At 25.6% G+C, this 17,910-nt stretch overlaps 1 protein-coding gene across 1 annotated transcript in view; it reads left to right on the forward strand.

Moving 5' to 3' along the window:
* Positions 1–12,417: 12,417 nt before the first annotated feature.
* Positions 12,418–17,910, forward strand: part of LOC101505555 (nucleotide pyrophosphatase/phosphodiesterase) — a 6,916-nt gene continuing 1,423 nt past the window's right edge. The window contains exons 1-10 of the mRNA XM_012715924.3: positions 12,418–12,733; positions 14,589–14,680; positions 15,804–15,879; positions 15,982–16,104; positions 16,317–16,409; positions 16,873–17,002; positions 17,147–17,228; positions 17,318–17,450; positions 17,544–17,749; positions 17,841–17,908. Of these exons, the coding sequence (XP_012571378.1) occupies positions 12,527–12,733; positions 14,589–14,680; positions 15,804–15,879; positions 15,982–16,104; positions 16,317–16,409; positions 16,873–17,002; positions 17,147–17,228; positions 17,318–17,450; positions 17,544–17,749; positions 17,841–17,908 (1,210 nt within the window). The 5' untranslated portion in view covers positions 12,418–12,526. The remainder of the gene's footprint in view (positions 12,734–14,588; positions 14,681–15,803; positions 15,880–15,981; positions 16,105–16,316; positions 16,410–16,872; positions 17,003–17,146; positions 17,229–17,317; positions 17,451–17,543; positions 17,750–17,840; positions 17,909–17,910) is intronic.

A 17,910-nucleotide genomic window follows, 5' to 3' on the forward strand; every position in this document is an offset into this window, starting at 1 on the left:
GATCCGACCGTTGAAGACGAAGACCTGAATGTTGTGAACCTTTTGTCCAAAAATCAGCCAAATCCAACGGTTAACGAATGCGCAATCGATGTTTTTGTGAGACTGATTTAACAAAATCGGGAACAGGGTTACTCTTCTCTTTTCTCTTTTGGTGGTTGTCTTTTCTATCAAAATAGTCTCTCTCTCTTCTCTACGGTAGATCCCAGGATGATAATTCTCAATCATCTCTTCATAACGATCAATCAAACTCCCCCAATAACCATGCAAATAATCATGATTCTCAAAGTAAACTTTACCACCCATTGTTCTTTTTAGCTCGGTTGGTTAGAGCGTCAAACCCTAATGGCTTGTGGAAAGGTTTATAGAACCCTAATAAATTTTTTTTTTTACTGATCTACTAAAAATAAACGAAAAGCTACAAAGAAAGGGTAAAGCAGAATTGGGACACGGTTTAACGAAAAAATCTCACTGAATATTGGAATGTTAGAAAAGAGAAACTATAATTATATTCCCTAATTGTTGGGAACTCGACAGCGGAATAGAGGCGGGATCGTTCAAGGAGGATCGAAATAGGCTCTAGATACCATGTTAACAAAGAAAAGAGAAAGCAAGAGGAAGAAGAGAAACAACCACTCTAGGGTTTCATAACATAGAATGAACCAAAAACCACAGTTAATAGGGTTACAATGAGTATATATATAAAAGAATAGAATTGTCTAGAATTGTCTAAAATACCCTTACTACTAATATATAATAATATTATCTAACATAAATAACATTATGATTTACATTTTTCAGAAAGATAAAAGAGACAATATATATTTAACTTGTCTGACATATTCAAAATAATAACTTATATTATTTTGAAATAGATTGTAAAACATTATATCAAAATTAATAATTAATTATTAATTTTGACTATTTTATATATATAAAAATAACCATTTAATAAATTATTATATTAAAAGTCTAATTAACATTATTACTTAATTTAATCCTTAATCAATTAAATCTCTCAATTGATAAATAATAAATATAAAAATATTTGTCCATTTAATATTATTGAAATATAATAGAATGAAAAAAAAATCCAATGAAGTTATTTTCAGAGAAATATATTTTTTAAATTATTTAAAAATATACATTGATATTTTTTGTTTTGTCAATAGATAAAGTGGTAAATAATTCGCACACAATATAAAGGTATCATGTTCTAATTAAGATATAATATTCATCTTAATATTTATAAGTTGAGTTAAACATTACAAATATTTTTTGTGCATTTGTAATGTTGTGTAATGTAATGTCTACGTGAATTATTAGATTAATTATGTGTATTTTTAGTGTTGTTTAATGTAATGTTTTTTGAAATTATTAGATTATTTATTTAATTAATTAATTAATTGTGGATTGAAATAATTAATTATTAAAAATTATTAATAAATAAATCATTGGTAAATTTTTATTAAATATTAATTAATTGACAGATATGTAGTGAATTGTGTTTTGAAATAGGTCACACCGACCGACAGGGGTCTACGGTCAAGTCTACGTCAGACTTAGAGCACGTCATATTTTTTTTTAAGCAGATAAGGCCAAGACTTCTAAAAAAGTCTATTTAGTTAAAAATGTGAGGCTACATGTTACATAATAAGCCTTTCAGACTTATTTAAATAAATATAAATAATATTTTTTTACTACTATAATTATTATATTAAATTTTAATATTTTTATTATATATTCTACTTTTAGTAATTTACGAATATTAACCTCATTTAGTTTTTGACATATTTAAAAGTATTATTATAAAATATAATTTAATTATAATAATATAAAGTCATATTAACTCGTTAATCTATTTAAAGATATGTTTGATTATTTATTCAAAAATATTAAAATGAAATAGACTTCTCTGTAGGCTAACAGACCATACCAGACTTTTATCAAGGTCAGACTTAAAAAGTAAACCTATGACAATCACAAGTCATACTTAGGCCTTGAATTTTTTGATAGGTCAGACTCAGATCTAACAAAGTTTATTTCAGTCCAATCTATTACACCCCTACTCCCAATCGATAAATGTCTCAATTTTTTTTTATAATATAATAAAATAATAGTACTTTTTTGTTAATTATTTTTTTTTTAAGTTTAGTCTATTAATTATTTTGTTTTTATTTTAATTTTATAAGGACTAAAAATATTATTTTTACTTAATTTTTTTTTTAAATAAAGATTAAAAGTATGTAAATTTTTTTATCAAAAAACATTTATATGAAGACTAAAATCTATTTTATCTCATTTTAATTATTAAAATTACAATTTTTTATTAAGAACTTAATTTTTAAAATTAGAACATAGATTTCATATTGATTAAGACCACCCTATAAATATATTATAATTTGTATTTAGAAATATAATTACCATTAAATTCTTTAGGAATCGATGAATCATTATTCACACTTTGCAATATTAATTTGTTAATGCAGCATTTCTTTTTTTTACTCTTCGTACCATTATATTATTCTCTCTAGAATATTCATTTTCTTATATCTATGTGACACCGTAGCTAGTAGTCACATGATTACATGTGATCATTTTTTGGATCTTGCACAGTATCATCACTACAATCCATTCTTTGAAACTTGTATCCGACCATTGTTTTGGAGGGCACGTTGTTAAGAAGTTCCATACTAATTAATTAATTCTCTTTTTGCTACCTTTAATTAATTTATTCAATACACATTTATAGGCTAGATGAATGACATAAGAGAAGTTCAATAATATTCATCAATTACACATATGTTATGGTTGATTGCTAAATGGAGCTGACAAAGTCGGTTATTATAGCAATATGTCTTCTTTATTTGAGTTAAATAACTTCTTAATCACTCTTTTGGGATTAATCTATAACTCGTACAAACTGGATTCTGTACTGCACGGACCACTGCACAGAATATTAATTATATATAGTTAATATTTATAAATTGTTGTATATTTTATAATGGTTTAGTGATATTTTTAAATTTAAATTCAAAATGTCGTAATTTTGTGTGAATTGTATAGCTAATTGTTTTTGCTCTTAAATTTTGTTGGAAATGATGATGATTTTAATGAAAGTTTATTGAAAATAATGATGACAATTATGAGATTTAGTGTTGTTGTGAATTAAAAAATAAGTAAGTTTCACACAGGAGGGATATCACACACCAGTAGAGTATATAAGGTGGAGATATAGTATTTGGGGGCATGTCCCAAAGGGTACTCCAATTTTGTAGAGAAGGGAGAACGCAAGCAAAATTGACCGCCACATGCGCGCGCCGTTGCTGCCGTCCGGTGGTCGGGCTTGGTTTTGGCCTTGACTACGTGGTGTATTATTTTTTAGCATATGAAAATTAATTATTTATTTAATTAAGTGAATGCTTGCGTTTTTATCTCTTATTGATACATTAATTACGTAATTGCCCTCCACCGAGTCAACATTCAACATCTGATCTAGTCAGTTCCTTGCCCCTCCGATTTCACGCTTCAATTTTGTTGGTCAAAATCCTAATTATTGGTCTCGCGTATCTGTTATTGTCCGATCAAAAACCTAAGTCAAGTCTAAGGACATATATTGTAGTCAAACAAATCGTGGCCCACGTTTTGGTGGTCAAATCCTAAATATCAGAGCACACGTTTAGTGAATCAGACCTAATGGATCACACTTTTCTCTATGATTCAGTTACAAATTTCATTTATAAATATAGTGCCTCATCAGTTGAAAAAGTACACAAAAAACTCTCTGTGTCTAAGGTTTTTCTCTATTCTCCCATTTTCTTACTCACTTCTTTTATTTCTTTTGAATGGTCTTAGTGTCATATTACGATCGGTAGTTATTCGACTGTCATATTTGATGGTGTAATTCTAAAACGATTTTTTATAGTGTAGTAGATATCTGATACAATGATCTGAGCTATTTTATCATAGGGACTTCGTAGTTGATAATTTGTCTTACATAGTTTTGACAGTGCCTTGAAACATCTTAAAAAGAGTGACTTAGTCAGTAATTCAATCCAGTAATATTGTCAGTGACATAAATTATTTTTTTATTTTTAAAATTTTTCAAAGTTCAAAAATAACAAATTTTAAATGTTTTTGTATAGATATTATAACATATTTATATGTATAACGTGAACATTTTTAACAAACTCCATTTGTTGAGTTTCTCTCATAGTGAATGTTTGTTTGTCATCATTATCGAAATATGATGCCAAAATTATAGGACCACTCCAAAGGCATTGTCGTCACTTTCACATATTTGGAGCCTGTTGTCCTTGTTCCAAGATTAGATCCACGTACAATTTTGCCATTGAGTGTGTGGTGCTTCAAAATGCATGCTTCATGATTCAATATCAATATGTAGTGGTCCCACCTTTCATACACTCAAACACATGCATCATTCATTATTTTGGATCTTCCGCTTCACTTTCTCTCTAAATTCTCACTTAATCGAGAAAGTAAAATTAAAGAGAGAAGAAGAAAGTAATTGAAAGACAGTAAAAGAGAAGATACAAATAAATGCATAAATCAACATTTTTCCTTTTAATACTTGTACATTTTCTTTTTTGATATTAATACTTATTTATTAAAGTGATATTTTTAAAAGAGATAATATGATTTTGTGTCTAATTAAATAGAAGGTGTGTAACGTTGTTCATATATACATTCTATTTTTTTAGGTGTGTGTAAATTAATAATTTTAAAATGGATTTGTTAATTTACACACATATAATTTAGAATGAGTATATTAACGATTATTTATTATTGTAAAATTTACCGTCAATACAACTCTATTGGTATCTTCTATAAATAATTTTAATTAAATTTTAAAAATAATAAATACTCAAATTTAAATAGTTACATTGTTGTCTTTAATAATTTATCTGTTTAATCAACACAAATTTCTCATTATTCAACAATTTCAAAAAAAAATTTATTTGTTAACCCACAATATGTAGACTCACAACACTTTTATTTTCACCACACTTTTATTTTCACCATATCACAAAAACTGCACGTTTTTTCTTTAAACCTTAAACCTTGTATTGAACATCAATTTTGTTATTCATATATATATATATATATATATAAAGAAAGTTTTGGAAGTAATTTTCTACCACTTTTTCCTAGTTTAATGGAAAATTGAGAAAAATAAAATAAAATAGTTCTTAATGGAAAACTTGTGGTTTTTGTGGAATTTTTTAATGTCTTCTTTTTGGAAAAAAATGCCAATTACCCTCTTTTTCAAATTAATATTCAATTTATCCTATTTTTTAGGACATCCACTGGGTTGCATTCCCATAATTTGACTTAGTACTAAACCATTTTTATAAAAAAAAGTTTCTTCAACATAGACACTATTCAAAAGATAAAGTGTACTAAGAATAGAGAATATTACACCACTTAAAATATTCGGAATTATGAAAAGTTCGATTTTAAAATTTGTTGAACAAATATTATATACTACAAAGTTCAAAACTGAAATTTCATGTATGTATTTTATATTCCAAAAATTGTTTAAGATGTTTGAAAATTTGTAGAATGAGATAGTTAACTAAAATTGAAAGAAAAATGTTTAGAAGAATCAGTATAACATGTAGGGATGGATGTATTCTTTTAAGTAGGGATAATATCAGATAGGGTTTGAGTAAGATAATATAGTATTCGTTTTTATATTTTAAAAAATAGTCATACTTGTACCGTACTCTATTGGATATTAATTTTAATACTCGTACTCTTATTTAATACTTAAGTGTGCGTATCCATACAACATTACATACACTTTAATTAAAATAAATTGATAAATAATGACATTATTGCTATTAAATTTAAAAATTATTCAAATATCTTAAATTCAATCATAAAGTATTATAAACTAAAATATTTTATAACTCAAAACATTTTAAATGAATACACATTATAATACACATTCAAATATCCATAATAATATTTTATGAAATTGCAAGTCCTACAGCGGTATTATTCAAAATCTATACAAAAAATTGATAAAAAGTTGTAAGTGTAATTATAAAGTTGCCTTTAGTAAGACATAACTTTTACTCCATAACCCTTGAATTAAACCCCTACCTTTGCTTTCTAATCAAAACACCAATTTTACTTTTGTTTTTTTCTTAATAAAAAATAAAAAACACAATTGAAAAAACTTAAATAAATTTATCCGAAACATAACATAATATATTTTCCTGACACAAATAAGTTGTTAGAGCAAATATGAGATTTGAGAGATTATGGAGATAATATAAGGATGTGTGATAAAATTTTCAACGTTCCTCTTCCAAACAAGCCCAAACCAAAATTTGGGCTGTACCAGACATCACTTGCTAGATACACACCTTTTATAATGGGCCGGACCTTTTAGCTCACTTAGTGAGTTTTATTAGTTATAGTTTATTAAAGTTTTAGAAGTAATATTTTTTTCATCTGTAAATGTTAGCTCAAATGATAAATAAAAAATTATTAAGCTGAATACAATGTAACGTAAATAAAAGTAATATTTTTCAAGTATAAAAAATTGTTTGTTTCTTTTTTGAGGAAATTGTATTTCTTTTTAATAATAAGTATTGTTTCTTTTCTTTTATTACTTTCTTGCAAATTTCTTTGTTTTCTGTACAAACTTTATGGCAAATTTTTCATATTTTTATATGTTCATTTTATCGGAAGTTGGGGGTAGACAAGAACCCGCTACCTGCTCGAGACCAAACAATTCGATCACAAATAAAAAGAAATGGGCGAGTTTTTGCGGATTATCGGATTTTTAAATTCGGTTAAAGATTGATACAAATAGTCGATTGATAAAATAAAGAGGATTCTATCTTGCACATCTACGCCTAAACCTATCACCTCCAACTAATGTGAAAAATACAATTTTGCCCTTTTAACTATCTATAAAACCTTCAACATTTTAATTTATCATTTTTTCACCCCTTCGTTTAAAATTTTAAAAAAAATTACCTTAACCTTCTACCCTGCACTCCACAATTGTACTTGCCCCCAATACACATGAAAAGACAATTTTTTATTTTTAACTATTTATAATAAGTTTTAAAATTGATATTTTGGCAATTTTAAATTTTCAAAACTTTCGAAAGTTTTAAATTTTTAAAATAAGAATTATGTCTCAAAAATTTGAAAAGATTCAAAAGTTTCTAAATCTAAAATTTTTCTAAATCTAAAAAGTTCCGAAAGTTTCTAAATATAAAAAAGTTAAAGTAATTTTTCTAAAGTTTCGAAAATAATCCTTTATTGAATTAATACTTAAAATATTATAAAAATTTATTCACAAAACTTTAAAATATAAACATTAAAATAGAAGTATGAAACTTTATAGACACCCAAAAACATATTTAATTTAAATTTACTAAAATAATGTTGCCACGTGTTAGTCAAAGATAAATAAAATAAATGCTGCCACAAGCTAAGCGTGTGACATTTTTTATTAGATTAGCTAGTATCAATTTATCACATGTTCGACGTCTAAGCATATAATAATAATTATTATTATTATAATGGAGAAGAAAGTTTTAAGAATTAGCTAGTATCAATTTATCACATGTTCGACGTCTAAGTATATAATAATAATAATTATTATTATTATTATTATTATTATAACGGGGAAGAAAGAAGAAAGGAAGCAAAACACTATGAACCACCCTCACGCAGCAAAAAGAACTCTCATTGCTTACATACTAAAGATACATTTCCCCCTCCCATGCGTATGGGTACATATTAAAGAATAAAAGAATATAAATATTGTTTTTTAAAAAGTAATTTTATGTTTTTGAGAAATTGAAAACATAAATTTCAACTACCATTTCAATATTTGATTCAATAATGTGTTCTAGGAGGATCTGTTAAAAAATAAAAATAAAAATTTTAATTTTTTTTAAGAAATTAAATACAGAAGTTTTAAAATATTATTTTTATATTTGGTTCTTTAATGTATCTTTAAGGTGCTTTGTTAGCATTTTTTTCATTTTTTCTAAAGGATACATATTAAAAAAAGAATAAACAATTAGTAACAAAATTAATAAAGAGGTCATGAGTTTAATTATTTCCATAACAAAATTAACTATTAATTACTAATTTGACATTGATTATATAAAAAATAATTAAATTATTTATTGTTGTATTTATTTTTATTATTATAACTCTTTTTTTTGTAAACATGCATTGGTGTAAAGTATCTACTTATTTTATCGACTTACTTTATCCATCATTAATCTCTAGAGAAAAACCAAGTTGGCCACATGTAGTGTGTTTCTGTTCTCTTTTTAATTTTTTGGAAACATGCATTGGTGTGAAATATCTACTTACTTTATTGATCATTAATCTCAACTATATTTTTTTCATGAGTTCAAATGTCCTATTGACAAATAAGTTCTTTATTTAACTCAAAATTATTTACTCTTTTTGTCTTATAATAATTGATCTGTTTATAAAAAATATTTGTCTTAAAATAAATTACACTTCTAATTTTCAAAATAATATTATTTATATTTTTTTAATTGTACTATTTAATTAATATTATGTGTATTGTTTTTAATTCAATATATTATACTTTGTATTTAATATTTACAGTAACAATAAATACATTAATCCTTGATAAAAAATAATTTAGTAAAAATACTATTATCACTCTTTCATTCATAGATATTCTTTAAGACGTGTGAAATGATTAAATATATCGATTATTGTGAGAAAAATATATTTTTTTTATTTTTTTTATTTTGATGTATCACAAGAACGAAAAATAGTTACTCTCTCTGATAGAATCGGTACAACAAGTTTAAAAAATATATAGAATAAAAAGTGACATGATTTAGATTTGAATAATATAAAAAAAAACACAAAAACTTGCAATTTATCAATTGAGCAGACATACAACTATTCATAAGTTTGTAACATAACTAATAATATGATATACTATTCAATTTGGAGATTCTTTTTCTTTGTCAAGTATTTTATTTAGTTCTAAAGTCCTTTATTTTAGTGGTTTGGCCTTCGGACCAACCTTATCATTCGTAATGAAATATAAGAAAATACTATTTATATAAAATTAATGTATTTGATAAAAATTTAAATTAAACTTATTAATTTTTTATAAATTAATTTTGTTTATATTTTATTCTAAAAAAATAATTTTATATTAATTTGAGTCATTCCTACTTTAAATTTAGTGTCACTTGCGTATTTAGGGTTTTTTAACAGAAAAATAAACTTAATTCAAATGTTAAAATAAGAAAAATGTCATTAAATTTATCATTAGTTTGGACATCCTCTTTTCATATTTTGATATTAACACTAGTGATTATGAAAATAAAAACAAACTAACGATACATATAAATATTTTTAGAACCCAATGAGAAATAATTAAAATTCTAATATTCAAATTAATTTTTTTCACATATGATCAATGGTAAAAAATAATGTAAGATCCATAATCTTTAAAATTCATCTATCTACATACAAATATTTGATGGTGTAAGCTCATATCAATTGTAGGTGATCTTTGACATGATCATGTTAGATTAATTAAATAATTAATTAATAATGAGTTGACAATAATCAATTATTGATAATTATTATTAAATATATATTATTGTACTGTTATTAAACACTAATTAATTGATGAATATGTGTTGGATTATGTTTCAGAATGGACTGTAATTGATTGGATTATTCTGTTAAGTCTAATTAGAGGTCTTTGTCTTCTGTCGTTTAACTATTAAATTTTTATCTTATTAGACGGTTAACTTAATTCTAAAACCCGACAATCCTTATTCTTTCAGCGATAATCTCTAAAATACTAAAGATAAGTCATGCTGTTCCATACATTCTTACATTATCTTACATTATGTAGATATCTCATAATTTGTATCTATCACTATTCTTAAATTTTAACATACCAAATCAATTATGCGTTGACAAGTAATATATAAGATTGAGAGTGTTGAATTTAGTTGTTTTGTTAAGAGTCTTATACAAAATTATATAGTATTTTATTCCATTAATTTAATTTCAGTTAACGTTTTAGTCTTTTATTTTTTCCTCAATTTTGTCATTTATTTTAAATTTAAGTGATAATTTGATCTTTTATGTTTTAAAATGTCAACAATGTTATCCTTTTTTTTTACAAAAATTCAAAAAATTCGTCAAAATTTTCAAACAAAACCCATAAAATTAATTATCATCTTCAATATAATGCAAATTTAATCAAATTCATAACTTAAATCTTTAAATAAACTCATATTTTTATTTTTTATTTGATGAATTTGATGTTGTTGGAGATGAAAATATGAGTTTATTTGAATATTTAAGTTATGTATTTGATGAAATTTGTATTATATTGAAGATGATAATTAATTTAATGAGTTTTGTTTGAAATTTTTGATGAATTTTTGTAAAAAAATAATAATATTTTTTATATTTTAAAAAATAAAAGATTAAATTATCACTTAAAATTAAAATAAAACATCAAATAAAATATACATATATATAAAAACTAAAACGATAACTAAAATTAAGGTACGAGACCGTCGATACTATTTAGCTTTATATATAGAGAGAGAGAGATAATTTCAATCTAAAAAAATATCTCAAAACACTTCTTGAATGAAGGAAGAAAGAATAAGTTTCTTACTAAAATACTCTCCACTCGCCTATTTGGGGTTGGACTACAGTTGTGGGTTAAATCATTCAAATTTTGATGTTTCTTTTTGACCAATTGCAAATTTAATATATGGGTTGATAAATTATTGGTTTATTCTATTATTATTATTGAGATGCATCAGATCCAGTGCGTGTGGTTTTTTAATTTTAATTAATTTATTGATGATAAATGCTTTATTAATGAAAAAATACTTCTGTAATAAAAGTATGATATAGAAAAAAAATAAAATTTGATTTTCTTTGAGAACAATCGTAAAATAATATTAATTTTGTTTTAATTAATAATAATTTTTTACTATCTCCATTTTTTAAAAGTCAACATTTATTAAAAAATTATATAATAAAAAGGAAAAACAATAAAGTACATATAAAAAGGAAAAACATTTTTTCATGAAATAAATTAATAGTAGTAGTATTAAATTATAATATCTTTTTCTGTCAAAAAAGTTATAAATATTTTTTTAATCATATCCGCTGATTTATATAGTGCATGACAAATCACATTTGATTAATTAATTGTCAAAACAAAGTATGTTTCACTAATAATTATATTATATGTTTCCCTCAAGGGCCGGTGGCTAGTGTTATTTAAGGGACGATAATGAATAGCTTTAGGATATGATATACACGGCAATTATTTACAGAGGTGTACGTCGGTTGAGTTATACTGATTTTGACAAAATTCGGTATTCGATCAATTATCTTTAGATTATGTTAAATTCTAAATCTGTATTTTTATTTATTTAACTTGAACTGAACCAACCTCGCTTAAGAACGGGTTAGATTGAGTTGGTGAGATATATATAAATAATAATCAATTTTTTATTTTACGATAAAATTTATTGAATGAAAATATGTTTAATACATAAATGTCTCATAAACTATAAAATGTCAATCATACCATTCAACTATTTAAAAAAGCCAACAATTTCTCACAAAAAAATAACAATTTTTAATACATAAATAAATTCAACAACAGCAAATCATTAAAACATGAAAATTAATCAATTTTAAGCAATCTCAATTTCAAGTCCAAACACTAACAAATTCCTCAAATTATAGAAGAGAACAATTGAGAATTTATAAAAACAAATATCAATTGGGCTACCAAACAAATTTTAAAAAATAAATTATAACTAGTTGTCAAGTCGGGTCTACATGTAGATGCGTTTAAATTGTTGAATCCATTATTCGAACATAATATAAGCGGATTTCAACAGGTTGGATCGGATCAGATTCAAAAGTAACCGGATACAAATAAAAATTAGATTGGATTGGATAATCAAGTTGACGGGTCGACCTATACATATGAAACAATATATTCTTTTTTGTTTCCTTTGTTTTTTTTTATAATTAAAATTTTGGACTAGAAAAAACGCTTTCATACAAACACTCTATAGATGGGACTTTTTAGATAATCACATACGATGTTATATAGTTAACTATTGTTTGTATTTTAATATTACTTTACTTTTATCATTATGGAATTGTAAAAAATTTAAATTTTCAACTTCATAATTTTTTTCTTAAAGACATTTATTAATTTAAGTAGAACATTCAATTATTTATGTGACTCCGAATTAATTAACTTTTAAGAGTATGTGGGACCATTATCAATTAACATCAGTATCCAAGCCATCCCTAATCATACTCTGTTTTCTCTATATATATAATTCATCCCTTTCCATAGTTTATGAAAATCAAGATTCTCTCTTAGAGGGAGAGTATTAAGTAGCTATAGTAAACTATAGTGCATATTGAAAGCTTTTATTTTTGTTTTCACATTTTTCATTTGGAAATGGAAGGTAGTGGTGATAATAGTTTAAAAATATTAAAAATGATTTTGGTAATATTGTGTTTGTTCTTCACCAACTTGAGGATGTGTTTGGGTGATGTGAATGGATTTGGAGAACAGCCACTGTCAAAGATTGCAATTCATAAGACCATTCTTGCTCTTCACAGTTCTGCCTCCATTACAGCTTCCCCGCTTTTGCTTGGCAATAAGGTATAAATAATTAATTAAATTATAGTGATAATATTATAACATAGTATTTAATTTTGTCCATGTTTTATTATTGTTACTTAGCTTCAACCTCTCCAATGTTCTTATTGGGTGTTGATTGAAGTGGTGTATTAATCAAATTAATGACTCCATGAGTCCTTTCAAATTAATTAAATTAATTCGTTTTTTTCTTTTTTATATATTTAAACCTAACCTAAATCAAGATTATATATATATATATATATCCCTTTTTAAAAATAAAAAAAACTAACCATTAACATATACTAAATTTTTTTTATCTTTAAAAGAGGTTGCATTTTCGGAATGAGATTTCTTAAAAATTAAAAAAGTAGAACATTTTAATATATAAATTTTAAGATAGGATACGTTGATTATGTTTTTTTATAAAAAAATATATAATAATAAATAAAAAAATCTAAATCAAACCATCAAATTAAGTCTCTACTAAGTATTGATTTTATATCATTTAAAATTGATTATTCAACCTCTAGTAGTGTTATCTTAAAAAATATATTATACTCTTACAAATATTTATTTGATTTTCATTTCTTAATAAATATTTAAATTAAATAAAAATTAATGAAAATTAAATAGTTATTTTATCTGCACATTTTGTTTAGGCGCAACCTAACCCCTTGATTTTAATTTCTCAGAAAATATTTAAATTAAGTATAAAATAATGAAACATAAATAGTATACTTCATCTACACATTTTGTTTCTGCATATAACTAAATACTTGAATTTAACTATCTCACCCAAATCATTTTTATAAGTATATAAAGTTTTACAAACTTATAGGTACCTATCAGACAAAGCAGATGCAATACTGTAATTTTAGTATGAAAATCATTATTTGCATCTAGTAGGTATTTTCTTTTTTAAATTGTAGTAGGTAAATCTAAGTGTCGTTTATCAACTGATGTTATCAATATGCAGTGGAATAGCTAAATTCTCATATTTAATATCCGAAATACATCAAATAAAATTATTTTTATGATTGAATCATATAAAAAAAATTTCACGTGTATGTGGTGATTAAATTTATTTTGAATGAATTGAGTTTGTGAAATTTATTTTAGTTAAAAGTGTAAAGTAAATTATATTTGAATATATTCGTATAAAAATAAATTCAATAATAAATTTAAATATAAATATCACATTTGGACTCAAAAACTACAAAATAAAATTTTAAATTATAATCAATTCTTCTCTGTTCAATCATACTAAAATTAATTTTACACCTTTAAAATTGATTTTATCTCCACTAAAACCACTAAAACTGGAACTAAACTTACACTAAAATATTTTCAAATTTATTTTGAAAAATAATTTATGTCAAGCGTTGCGTAGCCACTGATTTGGACCTTTCCTTTTAGTTTTTTTATTTGGTAATTATGGAAGTCCATTTAGTCACACACAAGATTAAGAATAGGTTAAATCGAATTTAAAATTTGCATTAAAAAATATGGCTTGTTCAAATAACTCACCGTTACATGATCATGACCTTATTTTTAAGTTTGGATGTCTAGTTTAAATTTTTTTTTGAAAGTTTATTGTGGTGTGTTAACTTAAAAACATATTTTAATTTTGATGTATTCATATGATATAAATTTTTGTGATAGTTTACTTAAACTATTTTACAATTAAGCATTTACACACGTGAAACATGTGGAAAATGATATTCTGACAAGACATAATTATTCTGACAAGTTTGGATCTCACTTTTATTTTATTTTTTCAAAATTATATATTTTATAATTTATGTATAATAATCTTTAAATAATAATTACGAAATAAAGTATGTATATAATTATGAAATATGTAAAATGGTTGCAGGGAGAGGATAATGAATGGGTGACAGTAGAAGTAGAGTCCCCTGAACCAACTAATGATGACTGGGTTGGAGTTTTTTCTCCGGCAAACTTCAAGTAACATATATAAACATTCTTTCTCACTATTAATTAATATTGCTTTTCCTAATTGTATTAGTATATATGAAAAATGATAATCCATTGCTTTTTTAACATTTTTTTACAATACATTTTTAGCATGATTTAGTCAAAAAATATTCCTCGCCTTTCACCTCAATTTGGGTCGAGTTCTCCAATTTGCCCACTACCTCTCTACACACACACAAACATATCACATTAATTAGACTATAAATAATTATATGCGTCATTTAAATATTTAACTAAAATTATTTATATAGTTTAAATTTGTTTGTCATATTAAGACTTTCACCTGATATATTATCTTTATATATATATATATATATATATATATTAATTAAAGTTAAAGTTGGAAAAAGCTTTTGAATTCCTCCTCTCTAATCTAAACTTAAGCCCATAAATAATACACCAGAAGTTCTTGAAAATTTTAGCTCTTACTCACCAAATTATACTCGTACCTTACATTTTACTTTAACTATTCATTTTATCATTTTCTTAAATAAAAAAACAAATAAATTTCTACTCTATCAAATTCAATTTTGTTTTTTGGATTTTTCTTTTAAGTTTTTTCAAACATAAAGGTATTTTAGAAAATTCAAACTCTATTGTGGATTTTCTTTTAAGTTTTGAAAAAATTTCCAAAACAATAAAAAATTCAAGTGGTATTATAATTTTTTAAAGTTTTCTGAAACACATTAATATTTAAAGAATACATTAAAAAAAAATTCATGATACAAATGTGTTTTAAAAAATTTAAACTGTGTTAAAAAATAATTCAGAACAAAAGTTTGAACTGGAAAACTTAATTTAATTTTTCTAAGAAGCAAATATATATACACACAATATGTTATCTTAGTATTTTTTTAGTTTTACGCATTGTGCACCATCACCATTTAATTTCACTCACTCGTAATGAAGACATTTTATCTTCTACAATAAAACCTCAATCTCTATGAGAACCGAAAGATTAAGAAAAAACCCGGCCAATATATAGAATTTGTGGTGGTAGAAAACATGAATTGGTGTCATAGGCATAAAAAATGAACATATAACTATTATTGCTGAAAAATGAACTAAAGGAAATACAATTTTGACATCACAGTTCATCAACATGTCCACCCATCCCCAATGGCGTTGGCAAGTTAGAGACTCCATATATATGCTCAGCTCCAATAAAGGTAAAATGCAACTTCATTTCATGTAATTAACTTGCATATGAATGAAAAATATAACAAGAATGAAGTTTCTCATGTTAATAATCATTTGAATCTTTGTACCAGTACAAGTATGCCAACCACTCCAATCCTAACTATAAAAAGACAGGGAAAGCTTCTTTGAAGTTCCAATTGATCAATCAACGTGCAGATTTCTCCTTTGCACTATTTTCAGGTGGATTATCCAATGTAAGGCATATCTATTTTTACTTTTTTTGGCATCTTCAATTTTTTTTCTTGCTAAATTTTCAATGTTGATTTTTATGTTTCTTCTTTGCTTAGATGTAGCTTCCACATTTAAGAAAAAAATTAATGTCATACACTAGTATTCTTCGTATGCAAATGCAATGAGCGTTACTCAATTTGATACTGACAAATATTAATATAATTGAACATTGCAGCCTAAACTTGTGACAATTTCCAACTTCATCGCATTTGCAAATCCTAAAGCGCCTGTGTATCCACGTCTTGCTCAAGGGAAGTCTTGGAATGAAGTAAGTTTATCTTTATCTACTTGTTTAAGCTGTGATCCTTGGTTTTTTTTATAGTCCATTTAATTATATATCGCTAGTTATCCTGATTAGCCAGTGATTCATACCATAGGTGTTAAAGGAAAAATATTTATATTATGTACACCCATACAACTCATTACACGCCACGAGAAATATAAAAATAAAGAGTGGTCTGATAGATGTGATATGCGAACGATGTGATAGAAAGAGAGGGATAGAGAGAAAATGAGGTATTAAATGGAGATAGGAAATTGTGTTATGAGAATTGACATCACTACAACAATCATATCTTGTCCCACTAAATAGTGTTGGCTATGAAAATTAATTGATATCATTATTTCACCTTTTACTGACCATCCTGATTTTTTTGTAATTGAAATTGGCTGCATGCATTGTCCAAGTTAAAATGCAAAATAATTTTAAGAAATTTTGCCATCTATGACAGATGACAGTTACCTGGACAAGTGGATATGACATAAGTGAAGCTGTACCGTTTGTGGAATGGGGTCCAAAAGGAAGAAAGCAGATACAATCTGCTGCAGGAACATTGACATTTAATCGTAACAGCATGTGTGGTATGGATTATTTCCTTGTTCTTAAACAATTTAATTGAACAATGTTTCATTAGGAAGCATAGCATAGTAACTATCCTCCATAGCTTATTTTATTTTTCTAAAAAGGATCTCAACTAATAATGAGAACATTTTGTTGATGTTTAGGTGAACCTGCGCGAACCGTTGGCTGGCGCGATCCTGGTTTTATACACACAGGTTTCCTTAAAGAACTGTGGCCAAATATGAGGTATGCATTAAACTATTTGTATGTTTATCACACTATGTTGGGTTGGTAGAGTTTGTTCTGAAAGTTTCGCAACCCCCTTTCTTCCCCAGGTACACCTACAGGTTGGGACATTTCTTGTCTGATGGTTCTTATGTGTGGAGTAAGAGGTATTCATTCAAGGCATCTCCATATCCTGGACAGAACTCATTGCAACGAGTTATCATATTTGGTGACATGGGAAAGGTAGCATTGATTATTTTGTTTTGATATTGGAAAGAATGATTAGTACAAATGTACAATAGAGAGAATAGTTAACTTACCTCACATGACTCTCAGGCTGAGCGTGATGGTTCAAATGAGTATGCTGATTATCAACCTGGTTCACTTAACACCACTGACCAGCTCATCAAGGATTTAGACAATATTGACATTGTTTTCCACATTGGAGATCTTCCATATGCAAACGGGTACATCTCACAGTGGGACCAATTCACAGCTCAAGTGCAACAAATTTCATCAACAGTTCCATATATGATAGCAAGGTTCGTTTGCTTGCAATCATATTATGTCATTGACATTTGAATTTAGTTTTAGATATTTTCCTTTTTAGACTGAAGGATATTCATACTGCAGTGGAAATCATGAGCGTTCTTGGCCAAACTCAGGATCCTTTTATGACACTCGGGATTCAGGTGGAGAATGT

The sequence above is a fragment of the Cicer arietinum genome, chromosome 5 (genome assembly GCF_000331145.2).
Source record: "Cicer arietinum cultivar CDC Frontier isolate Library 1 chromosome 5, Cicar.CDCFrontier_v2.0, whole genome shotgun sequence".
NCBI classification, from domain to species: Eukaryota; Viridiplantae; Streptophyta; class Magnoliopsida; order Fabales; family Fabaceae; genus Cicer; species Cicer arietinum.